At 42.4% G+C, this 13,597-nt stretch overlaps 1 protein-coding gene across 1 annotated transcript in view; it reads left to right on the plus strand.

Annotated features, from left to right (window-relative positions):
- Window positions 1-13,597, plus strand: part of VAV1 (vav guanine nucleotide exchange factor 1) — a 169,256-nt gene that overhangs the window by 132,270 nt on the left and 23,389 nt on the right. The window contains exons 16-17 of the mRNA XM_082247737.1: window positions 6,477-6,578; window positions 6,661-6,752. Coding sequence (XP_082103863.1) covers window positions 6,477-6,578; window positions 6,661-6,752 — 194 coding nt within the window. The remainder of the gene's footprint in view (window positions 1-6,476; window positions 6,579-6,660; window positions 6,753-13,597) is intronic.

A 13,597-nucleotide genomic window follows, 5' to 3' on the forward strand; every position in this document is an offset into this window, starting at 1 on the left:
AAAATCCATCAAAAAGAGGTTGAACCCATTATATGGGTACCCAGAAAGGAAAATTGTGGCAGGATTGAAATGTAAGTCTGTTAACTTGCTGCACATTTTCACTGGCAAGTTGTACACTTGCTATGCACTTAAAGTACCAGCTCTAGTTGACACTTTTCCAATTTGTATCAAGTTTGCGTGACAAGTCTCTAGCTAAAGCAAAGTTGCAGTGGTCAGTCTACAGTAAGAGCTCTGCAAGTCAAAGTGACCCCTGTGGTGGGATGACTCTTATGCATTACTGATCCAGACATTGCAGCAGACTTGCGGAATGTTTGCAAAGAAAGTTGATCTAAAGTCATGCAATGCAGACTTGCTGCAATTGTGCAACAAACTTGTGAAGTCTGGCAAGTCTAGCAACAGCTTAGCAAGTCATTTTCAAACTTGCAGCTCAATTGCTTGCTATCTGGGTAACCGCAAGTGTGCAGACCCAGGACCCAAGATATCTTACCAGGTACTCAAGATAGTCCCAGAGAAATACACTACATTACCAAAAGTTTTTTGATGCCTGCCTTTACACGCACATGAACTTTAATGGCATCCCAGTCTTAGTCAACAGGGTTCAATATTGAGTTGGCTCCCTCCTTTGTAGTTATAACAGCTTCAACTCTTCTGGGAAGGCTGTCAACAAGGTTTAGGAGTGTGTCTATGGGAATGTTTGACCATTCTTCCAGAAGCGCATTTATGAGGTCAGGCACTGATGTTGGACGAGAAGGCCTGGCTTGCAATCTCCGCTCTGTTTCATCCCAAAGGTGTTCTATCGGGTTGAGGTCATGACTCTGTGCTGGCCAGTCAAATTCCTCCACCCCAAATTTGCTTATCCATGCATTTCTGGACCTTGCTTTGTGCACTGGTGTGCAGTCATGTTGTAACAAGAAGGGGCCATCCCCAAACTGTTCCCACAAAGCTGGGAGTATGAAATTTTCCAAAATGTCTCGGTATGCTGACGCCTTAAGTGTTCCCTTCACTGAAACTAAGGTGCCAAGGCTAATCCCTAAAAAACAGCCCCACACCATAGTCCCCCCTACACCAAATAATTTAGACCAGTTCACAAAGCAAGGTTCATAAAGACACGGATGAGTGAGTTTAGGGTGGAGGGACTTGACTGGCCTGCAGAGTCCTGACCTTAACCCAATAAAACACCTTTAGGATGAATTAGAGCAGAGACTGGGAGCCAAGGCTTCTCGTCAACATCAGTGCCTGACCTCTCAAATGCGCTTCTGGAAGAATGGTCATACATTTGCACACGCTCCCAAACCTTGTGGACAGCCTTCCCAGAAGAGCTGAAGCTGGTATTATTATTATTATTATTATACAGGATTTATATAGCGCCAACAGTTTGCGCAGCGCTTTACAATGTGAAGGAAGACAATACAGTTCAAAGCAGGAGGAACTAGAGGGCCCTGCTCGTTAGAGCTTACAATCTAGAAGGGAGGGTCAAGTGAAACAAAAGGCAATAACTGTGGGGGACGGGTTGATGGAATAGCTACAAAAGGTGGGCCAACTCAATATTGAACCCTAGGGGTTAAGACTAGGATGCCATTAAAGTTCATGTGCGTGTAAAGTGTAGTCGTCCCAATACTTTTCGTAATATAGTGTATATTTACCTGTCAGGTGGTTAAATCCCCCCCCAACATCTACAAAAAAAATTAAATAAACAAAATAACTGTTTTGGGTGGACTGACCCTTTAACATATTTACAGTATGTATACAATAGCACATTAACCACTTTACCACCGGAGGATTTTGCTGTCTTACGTCCAGGCCACTTTTTGCGATTCGGCACTGTGCGACTTTAACTGACAATTGCGCGGTCGTGCGATGCTGTACCCAAACGAAATTTATGTCCTTTTTTTTTCCACAAACAGAGCTTTCTTTTGGTGGTATTTGATCACCTGTGCGATTTTTACTTTTTGCGCTATAAACAAAAAAAAAGAGTAAAAAATGTTTTTATATTAAATTCCCCCCCCCCCCCCCCAAAAATGTAAAAAATCAAAATTTTTTATCATTTTTGGCCAATTTGTTTTCTGCTACATATTTTTGGTAAAAAAAATCGCAATAAGCATATTTTGATTGGTTTGCGCAAAAGTTATTGCGTTTACTAACTAAGGGAAAGATTTCTGTCATTTTTGGTGTTTTTTTTTTTAACGAGTAATGTCGGCGATCTGCGATTTTTTTTTTTTTTTTTGCGGGACTGCGACATTGCGGCGGACAGATCGGACCCTTGACTGACATTTTTGACACTTTTGGGGGTACCAGTGACATTACTACAGTAATCAGTGCTATAAATATGCACTGTTACTGTAAAAATGACACTGGCATGGAAGGGGTTAATTTTATTGGAGAGGGAGGGGTTAATGTATGCCTGGTGCTTACTGACGTGTGGGGGGAGGTGACACAGGGACCGATCGCAGGTTCAGCTATGCTGAACCCTGCAATCTGTCACTGTCTGTCACTTAGGAGATCCGCCCACTTTGCTTACACAAGCGGGCGGATCTCCACACTCGACTCCCCGACGATCGGGGAAGAGCGGCGGTGATCACCGCCGCTCCTCCCCTGGCCCGACTCCCGCTGTGACTGAAACAGCGGGAGCGAGCCTCCGGCGGCGCGCGAGCGCCGCCCTCAAGTGGAGGAGTCCGGCGATGTAGGTCTACGTCGCTGGACGATAACGAGCCACATTGCCGCAGTAGCAGCAATGTGACTGGTCGTAAAGTGGTTAAAGTAGAACTACACTGCATGAACTACACTGCATCTGAGCACCACAAACCAAAATGTTATTTAATTAGTTTTTAATATTTGAAACAAACTCATCCATCCATCCATGTCTCCATGCTTTGTTTTGTTGAGAAATCACTTTGAAAATCACCCCCAGCATTTCTGTCTGTGGCCTTGAGTAAGAGCAGATGATTCATGCACCATTTGTTTCCATCCATTCATCTTAGCTCAGGCATGTAGACAGGAGGATGTGCTTAGCTGAGAAAACCCCTCCTTCCCTCCCAAAGACTTCTAGGATCTATAACATCATTTGCCTAGGCCTGAAAACCAGAAAGTAACTAATGAAATGTAAAAAAAAAAAAAAAAAATTGAAGCTAGTAAATATTATATACTTTCCTAGCTATTTGCTAATGCTAGCAGCATGGGGATTAAAAATAGTTAATGTTGATTGAGAAAGTGACGTTTCGCTTTAATGTCTAATATCAAACCTCCCAACATTTGAACTTCAGAATGAGGGACACTGAAGGAGGGACAAGACCTGCGGCGTGCTTAGTGCGCCGTGGTAAAATGTGGGCGTGGCCAATTGCTTAGCAGTGGAAGGGGCTTAAGGGATGTGGATAAACAAAATCAAGGCTTCCTTGCACCTATAAAATATGCTTTGATTGCTTTGTCTGAGCCTACCTTAAAGAAGAACATTATTAACCACTTAAGCCCCGGAGGATTTGGCTGCTCAAAAAACAAGGGCCTATTTTGCGATTCGGCACTGCGTGACTTTAATGGACAATTGCGCGGTCGTGCGACGCTGTACCCAAATGAAATTGACGTCCTTTTTTTCCCACAAACAGAGCGTTCTTTTGGTGGTATTTAATCACCTGTGCGATTTTTACTTTTTGCGCTATAAACAAAAAAAGAGCAACAATTTTGAAAAAATAACAATATTTTTCACATTTTTTTTATATGAAATTCCCCAAAAAATAATTTTTTTGCAGGACTGTGACTTTGCAACGGACAGATCGGACCCTTGACTGACATTTTTGACACTTTTAGGGGTACCACTGACATTGCTACAGTAATCAGTGCTATACATATGCACTGTTACTGTAAAAATGACACTGGCAGGGAAGGGGTTAACTTTATTAGAGATCCAGGGGTTAAGTGTGTCCCTAGGGGAGTTATTCTAACTGTCAAGGGGCGTGGCTTTTGATGTAACCCCAGAGACCTACGATCCTACATAGCAGGATCGTATGATCTCTGCAGTTACACCATGGAGAATGACAGGCGGCTTTGTTTACATTAGCCACCTGATTTCTCCCTCTCCAGCGGGAGATCGCGAGTGGCCGGCGGACATCGGAGCCGCTGGTCACTTGCGCGGTGATGACAGTGAACAAGTGGGGGCAGGAGCGTGCCTCCCGGGGTGCGTGCTCGCCCCCTATTGGCTTGTGGGCGAGTGACGTACCGATACGCCACTTGTACTTGTGACGGTCGGCAAGTGGTTAAAATAGTCAGGGACTGCATAGCAACCAGCAACTGTTGAGACAATGAAGAATTTGGTGAGAAGTATATAATGTACAGTATTGTGTATATAGTGCAGGAGTATGTAAAGCAGAGCACAGGGGTTGGGGAGTCCTGCAGTCAGTGACGGATACATAACACAGGCTACAGGGGTCCAGGGTGTGTAATGAAATGTGTTCAAGAATGAGGAGTATGTAATGCATTGAGGGCTGTAGTCAGTGCTGAGTTTAGGAGTACATTATACACACATTGAGCACAGTCAAGGAGTACATAATGCACAGAATGCAGGGGACAGAAGTATGTAATGTATAGAATGCAAGGGTCAGAATATGTAATGTACATAATGCAGGGGTCAGAATATGTAATATACATAATGCAGGGGTCAGGAGTGTGTAATGTACAGAATGCAGGGGGCAGAAATATGTAATTTACAGGATGCAGGGGTCAGGAGTGTGTAATGTACAGAATTCAGGGGGCAGAAGTATGTAATGTACAGAATGTAGGGGTCAGGAGTATGTAATGCACAGAATGCAGGGGGCAGGAGTGTGTAATGTATAGAATGCAGGGGTTAGGAGTATGTAATGTACAGAATGCAGGGGACAGGAGTATGTAATGTACAGAATGCAGGGGGCAGGAGTATGTAATGTATAGAATGCAGGGGGCAGAAGTATTTATTGTACAGAATGCAGGGGACAAGAGTGTATAATGTACAGAATGCAGGCAGCGGCTCCATCCATCCCTTCAATCCCATCCCGGTTCCATCCATTCCCCCTGATCCTATCCAGGCTTCATCCACCACCCTGATCCCATTCTGGCTCCATCCACCACCCCGATCCAATCCTCGCTCCATCCACCTCCCCGATTCAATCCCGGCTCCATCCATCTCCCAATCCTACCCCAAATCTATTTATTCCCCTGATCTCATGTCCGCTCCATCCATCCCTAGATCCCATCACGGCTCCATCCATCCACCCACCCATCCCGGCTCCATCCATTCCCCTGATCTCATCCCAGCTCCTTCCTTCTCCTTGATCCAATCCGGGCTCCATCCATCCACCGATCCTATCCCAGCTCCATTCATCCCTCAATCCCACTCCAGGTCTATCCTTTTGTCTGATGCCATCCCAGCTCCATCCATCCACCAATCCTTTCCGGGCTCCATCCATCCACTTATCCTATCCTGGCTCCATCCCCTGATCCCACTCCAGCTCTATCCTTCGGTCTGATCCCATCCCAGCTCCATCCATCCCCCTGATCCCATCCCAGCTCCATCCATCCTCCTGATCCCATCATAGGCTCCTTCCTTCTCCCTGATCCAATCCCGGCTCCATCCATCCACCTATCCTATACCAGCTCCATCCATCCCCCTGATCCCATCCCAGCTCCATCCATTCTCCTGAACCCATCCCAGCTCCTTCCTCCCCCCCTCACCCTCTTCCCCCATGCCTCCCCCTCTGCAAGTCTTGTGTACATAGAAATCACAGACCTTCAGATCAGCTCGTCCTGGCAGATAGGTGTGCTGCTCCCCACCTTCTCCTCTGTGTACAGGAAAACACAGGAGGAGGAGGGGCAGGTTCAGTGCACACCGATCCGCACTGTGTGTCAGAGGCAGCTGGAGAGAGATGCCGGCTGCCACATAATGTGTTACTCGCGGCGCGCAGGAACCAAGACGCCCCACACACGCCGCGGCTAATCCGTGACATTTTCTGAGACAGGGACCAATTTTCGGGACGGTCCCAGCAGAAATATTGTTGTTGCGTACAGCAACTAGACACTTTTTTTTTTCTTCACAGAGCAAAAACTCAGTAAATGTGGTACAGCTTCACTTTGTAAAGAATACCTAATCGGATGCAAGGAAAATAAAATAGCAGCATTTTTATTTGCACATGATTGCATGATCGAAGCAGTGTGCAGGGTGCACAGTATATTATGCCTTTAGTAAATCCACCTCAAAGACTCTAAGTTAATAATTTTGGCACCTTGCCTTGGTGCTGGTGTGAGAAGCAATGGGCATTGCCCACGAAAGCCTGGTGGGAGCTACTAAAAAACATCTTTGGCTACTCTGAATCTGACTTACTTTTTTCTCCAACCTACACTTGAAATGTGAACTAGAAAATGCCTGGCTATGAAACTGAGCTTTCAAACAGCTCTGCAGAACTATGATTCTTATGAATAAATAAATGTAAGTACTACTAGAATTTCTTTTCTTACAGATCCAATCTTCACCCAGACCATGCTCATGCAAATGGGCATGATTTTCAAATGCATTCATTTGATGACACAGCTACGTGCAAGGCCTGTCAAATGCTATTAAGGTAAGAGAAGAGGGCATATGTGATAGAGCACTTACTGCTCTATTGTCAACTAGTCTTACATGTTCTTCTTTGGCACCTACAGGGGAACATTCTTCCAGGGATACAGATGTTCCATTTGCAGAGCTCCTGCGCACAAAGAATGCTTGGGTCGAGTGCCATGCTGTGGGAGGCCAGGTGAGGGCCAAGTTATGATAGATACATTTGTATACATACAGGTGCATTTCATAAAAGTAGAATATCAACAAATAGTTCATTTATTTCACTAATTAAATTCAAAAAGTGAAACTGATATATTTTATATAGATGCGTAATGCATGCATGATATATTTTGAGCATTTCTTTCTTTTAATTTTGAGGATTATGGTTTACAGCTAGTGAAAACCCAAAACTCAGTATCTCAGAAAGTTAGATTATTACATAAGATCAATAAAAAAAAAGAATTTTTAATACAGAAATGGTGGCTTACTGAAAAGTATGTCCATGTACAATATAGCATGCACTCAATACTTGGTCGGGGCTCCTTTTGCATGAATTACTGCATCAATGCGGCGTGGCATGGAGGCAATCAGCATGTGGCACTGCTGAGGTGTTGCAGCTCATCTGCACTGTTAGGTCTGGTGTCTCTCATCTTCCTCTTGACAATACCCCACAGATTCTCTATGGGGTTTAGGTCAGGCGAGTTTGCTGGCCAATCAAGCACAGTGATACCATGATTGTTAAACCAGGTATTGGTAATTTGGCAGTGTAGGCAGGTGTCAAGTCCTGCTGGAAAATGAAATCAGCATCTCCATAAAGCTGGCCAGCAGAAGGAAGCATGGAGTGCTCTAGAATTTCCTGGTAGAGGGCTGCGCTGACTTTGGACTTGATAAAACACAGTGGACCAACACCAGCAGATAACATGGCTCCCCGAATCATCACAGACTGTAGAAAATGTTGCATTTCATTTGGGAATCAAGGTCCAGTGTAAAGTTTGCACAGTCTGTGATGATTTGGGGAGCCATGTCATCCGCTGGTGTTGGTCCACTGTGTTTTATTAAGTCCAATGTCAGCGAAGCCCTCTACTAGGAAATTTTTGAGCACTTCTTGCATCCCTCTGCTAATCAACTTTTCAGAGATCACCTAAACATAGCCAGAGTAGGAGATAGCTGGGCAAATTGAGGAAGAGAGTTCCAAAGCATGGGGGAGGCTTTGAAGAAGTCCTGGAGACAGGCATGGGAGTAAGAGACAAGGGAGCTAGAGAGCAGGAGATTTTGGGAGGTGTGGAGAGGATGGTTTGGGTGATATTTTGAGACAAGATTAATGATGTAGCTGGGCAATCGGAAGCCAGTGGAGAGATTGGCAGAGAGGGGTGGCAGACACTTAGTGGTTGGTAAGTTAGATGTGTCTGGCAGCAGCATTCATGATATACTGAAGAGGGAGTATCCTGTGTAGTGGTAGGCCTATGAGAAGGGAGTTGTAATAGTCAAGACGAGCTATAGCAAAGAAGTGAATGAGTAGCTTGGTGGATTCCTTGGGTAAAAAGGGGCACATTTTAGAAATGTTAAAGATTTGAAGTCAACAAGCTATTGACAGTGATTGGATTTGGGGTTGAATGCACAGGTCAGATTCCAGGATTACACCTACTGTAGGCACACTGGCATGAGGGGAGGAACTGATAGATGTATTATTGATCTTGATGTAAAAGTCAAAGAGGAGGCATGGGCAGGGGGAATATTACAAGCTCAAGTTTAGAAAGATTTTGTTTTGGAAGTTAGTTATGTGAGAGGAGAGTGAGGAGTAGACAGATAGATTTGAGTGTCATTAGCATAGAGATGGTATTGAAGAACAAAAAATTATTATTTAACAGTGCTCTCACTATATAATAAATAAAGTGGCATAAAACACTAATACTCAAAATACTTTCATGTCAAACAATACGTGCAACATTGGGTAACGTGCTTATAGTTCTAATAAATCCAGCTCCGAGATGAAGTGCAATGTCCTTATAAATCCAAATAGGTCTAAACACCAGTGACCATATGTGTCTCCTCTCCTTCAGCATTTAAGTACACAGCCCACTCACCAGAATAAAAAGACCCCCCATTACAGGCAGTTAAAAACAGCACGGGTATCTGAGTGTTCAAAAGAGCAAGCCAGGACAGGCCACCAGTGGCGGTACTTCAGCGCATTCAAATGTTCATTCCAAACCATGTGGAGGTAAAAGAGAAGCCTCTCATAGTGCAGTAAGTACAAATGTTTTATTAAAGAAGTTGAAAATAACACTTACAGTTGGTAATTAAATTTACAGCATTGGAAATAGCAAGGAACGCCGATTAGCGCTCCACCTGCGTTCTAGGAAAGTGGAAGTGACGTGTCACATTGATCCCATCCTACGCGTTTTGTCAGTGTGCGTTTGACGTCATCAGGGGTCACATGTCCAGACATGTCGCTTCCTATTTATATACACTGCCACCATCCAGAGTTATCCAATTTAATCCATCTATACACTTATAAAGTGCTAGATTGGTTGTTACCCTAAAAAAAAATGCTCCTGTTCCTTAAAGCATGATAAGTAGCATAGTACTGTTGCATTGTCATTTGTCCTTTTTTTTAATCTAAAATACCTGGTTAATCCTGCTAGTTCCTGTGTCCCCCTCTGTGTGCTGATCATGGTAATCATGGCTGCTGAGCCTTGATCACTGTGGTCAGCCTGCGTGCCTTCGTCATCCGCTGTGTTCTAAGTGTCTCTTCCTCTCCCCTCTCCCCCTCCCTCCTTGCCTGTGAGCTTCAGTCTGTGTCTGCAGAGCCAATCCCTTCTGAGCCCATCCCCTCTCCTCCTGCCTCTATTCCAATGCATTACATAACACAGTGCCTTGTATCGTCTCTGTTTTAGCAAGATATTCAGTGCAGTATGTCAGTTTTTTAAAATGATAATCCTAAATAACTTTTTGCACAACTCCACTGTGTGGTCACATGATCTGCCTCTGCTGGTTGGCTGACATCACTGGAGAATCTCAGCCCCTCCCACTGCTGTTCTTAGATGGAGGAAGCAGAGCAGAGGGGGATCATGTGACTGCACAGAGGAGCTGTAAAAAAAGGTATTTAGGAATATAATTTAAAAGAAACCCACACACTGCACTTTATAGCCTGCAAAAACAGAGATGATACAAGTAATTATGTTATGTGACTTTACAACCACGTTAATATTATATATGGCATCAAGGGCCCCTAAAGATATTGCAAACGAATATTTATCTTTTATCTTTGTATTATTCCAACCACTGTCATTTAGGACATCTAGTGGGGGGAATTGAGACTGGAGGTTATTAATACTTATTCCCCTAAAAATAATAAGGGATGCCGCCTACTGCCCTCTAGTGATATTTATACCATATTGCACATTACTCTATAGGTTACATTTTAAAACATTCCTTATTCATATTCTAAATTACTTTTCAGCCATCTTCACCATGCCCCCATTTTACCCATTAGGATGTGTTCTATTGGAACACCTATGTTATGGCATGTCTCCAATAATACAATTCCCAAATCAACTAATAATTAGAAATAAAATAATTCAAATCAATATCTAAATTCATACCTGCGGAGTGTAAAGTGTTCATTTAAAAAATATATTCTGTTTTGTTTTGTGAAATCTTTTGTGTCATATTGCTTCCCCCCCCCCTTCAATGTTGTTCAATTCTGTCATAACCACAAAAGGACATATAGCTATTTAGCTAAGGTCTCTTTTATGGTGGGTTCTAAAATTATTAGATCCTAGGATCCATCCAAGGCTATGTTTTGCAAAACCTTTTTTGATGTTATTCGCATGCTTGTTTATTCTAGTCCCTAAATTCCTTGCAGTACGGCCAATATACAGTTTTTTTCACTTTTTAATATAGTGTAACCCCCAAGGGCAGGTTATCAACTAAGTTACATGAGTGGATTGGCATGTAATAAATGTATTGATTTTGTTCTCTTTCCCTGTATTATTTGATTTAAATGAGACCACTTTCCTTTTCCTGATCCTCACAGTTTTACATACCATGCATCTTTTACAATAAAAAAAACAGATCTGAGCTAGGAATGTTACTTTTTTCTTGGGTGGATCTGGAATTTATGGGGTTAGCATATTTCTTTAGGTTAGGTTCCTTATGATAAATACATTTCAGCCATTTGGAGGAGATACCCAAAGGGCAATTAATGCGCATAAGGCGTTACTGTAAAAACATAGAGGATTATGTAGAACAGTCTAATGTATTAGTTAAAAAGATTAGAGAAAAAGGTTACCAACTGGATACCCTGACATCTATTCAAAACAAAGTAAAAACTATGGATAGAAACACACTATTGGTAGATAGACCAAAAGATGCAGAGAATAAAGGGGACCTGCCATTTCTAACCAGTTTCAAACATGACTTTAGGTCACTAGAACACATCATAAAACTAAGGGACAAAACACTTTGTAGTTTTCTGCCGAAGAAACCAAAATGTATTTATTGTCAGGTGCCTAATCTAAGAAATATACCAGCCCCAAACATTCCCGATTCACCCAAAAAAAAAGTAACATTCCTAGATCAGATCGTTTTTTTTCATTGTGAAAGATGCAAGGCATGTAAAACTAAGTAACAGGAAAAGTAAAGTGGTCTCATTTATATCAAATAGTACAGGGAAATAGTACAAAATCAAAAAATGTATTACATGCCAATCCACTCACGTAACCTCGTTGATAACCTGCCCTTGTGAGTTACAGTATATTAGCTGTACTACAAAGAAGTTAGGAACTAGAATAAATGAGCATGTAAATAACATCAAAAAACGTTTCCCAAAACATAACCTATCTAATCATTTTAGGACCCACCATAATAGAGACCCCAGCTATATGTCCCATTGCGGTGATGACAGACTTGAACAACATTGGAGGGGGGGCAATATGACACAAAAGCTTTCACAAAATGAAACAATGCGTTTTTTAAATGAACACTTTACACCCTGCGGGTGTGAATTTAGATATTGATTTGAATTGTTTTATTTCTAATTATTAATTCATTTGGAAATTGTATTATTGAAGACATGCCATAAGATAGGTGTTCCAATAGAACTCCATTCTAATGGGTAAAAGGGGGGCATGGTGAAGATGGCCGAATAGTATTTGTAATATGAATAAGGAATGTTTTAAATTTAATATACAGAATAACATGCAATGTGGTATAAATATCACTAGAGGGCAGTAGGCATCCCTTAATATTTTTAAGGGAAATTAGGATTAATAACCTGCAGTCTCAATTCCCACCACTAGATGTCTTAAACGACAGCGGTTGGAATAATATAAAGATAAAAGATAAATATTAGTTTGGAATATCTTTAAGTGCCCTTGATGCCATATATAATCTTAATATGGTGTTTTATAAGAGTATACGTATATGGATTGAATTGGATTGGATAACTGTAGATGGCGGCAGTGAATATAAGTAGGAAGCGACGTGTCCAGAGATGTGACCCCTGATGACGTCAGACACACATTGACGAAACCCGTAGGGTGGGATCAGTCTGACACGCCACTTCTGTTTGCCTGGAACGCAGGTGGAGCGCAAACCAGCATTCCTTGCTATTTCCAATCCTGTGAATATACTTACCAATTGTAAGTGTGATTTTAACCATTTTAATAAAACATTTGTACTTACTGCACTATGAGATGCTTCTCTTTTACCTCCACATGGTTTGGTATAAGCATTTGAAAGCGCTGGAGTACCGCTACTGATGGCCTGTCCTGGCTTGCTCCTTTGAACACCTCAAGTGAAATCATCAGATACCCATGCTAATTTTGACTGCCTGTAATAGGGATCATTTAATTCTGGTGAGTGGGCTGTGTACTCTAATATCGGGGGCGAATAGACACATGTGGTCACTGGTGGAGTATTTTCACTGCGGCGTTTGGACCTATTTGGATTATAAGGACATTGCACTTTATCTCTGAATCTGATTTTTTGGAACTATAAGCACTTTACTTCATTTTGCACATATTGTTTGACATGTACTTATTTTGAATATTAGTGTTTTATGCCACTTCATTTATTATATAGTGGGAGCGCGGTTAAATAATAATTTTTTGTTCTTCATCGTTAAGCCCTTTTTTATCTTTATAGCAGCTCTCATAATATTACAAAGTTGAGTTTGCATATGTATTTTCACATTTGTGTGGGTTAAATTAACCTAATCATTGCACACATAGAAATGGTATTGGAAGCCGTGGGAGGATCGAGAGGAGAAGGGGTCCAAGCCCTGGGGGGACCTCTACAGAAAGAGGAAATGGAGAGGAGGAGATAGTTATAGATAACATTGAAGAAGTGCTGTGATAGATAGGAGAGGAATCAAGAAAGAACAGAGTTTTGGAGGCCAAGGGAGTGGAGTTTATAGCAGAGGAGTGGGTCATCAACAGTAAAATTATTTTACTGACTGGGTGGGTTAACAGAATGAGGTAGGTGTTTGTCCTAATTTTCAACTCATTGGGTCCAGGTGTACCTATTTAAAAAGTAAGACAACATCCATTTTAATTTTTCTGCCCTCAACTTTGGTTCACTCTGTGTAGCTATTATATTTAATCTTGTTAAGTGATACTTAAAGTAAAACTATAGGCAAAACTTATTTTTTTTCATTTTGGATAGAGTAAGGGAGGGGTATAACTAGGGATCGACCGATTATCAGCAAAGCCGATAAATCAGAATCGGCCCCTGAGGTTATTGATGTTGTATATATTTCGGGAAAGTACTTGTACCGGAGGCATTACCCCGGTACTTAGAAGCCGCTCAGCTGTCATTACAAGAAGCGGGAGGGGACGTTCCCCCCCCCTCCCGCAACTCGCCCGGGTCTCCCGCCCCACCGGGAGACCCAGGCAACCAGCCTGCACGGCCGCCGAAGAGAAGACACGATCAAAGCCGCATTCGGCTCTGATCAGGTCTTCATGTAAAAACCCAGGCGTGATGTCATGACATCAGTTCCTGGTACTAGGCGCCAAATTAAAAAAAATTACAGCATTCAAA

This window comes from Pelophylax lessonae (genome assembly GCF_965119305.1).
Source record: "Pelophylax lessonae genome assembly, chromosome: 2".
NCBI classification, from domain to species: Eukaryota; Metazoa; Chordata; class Amphibia; order Anura; family Ranidae; genus Pelophylax; species Pelophylax lessonae.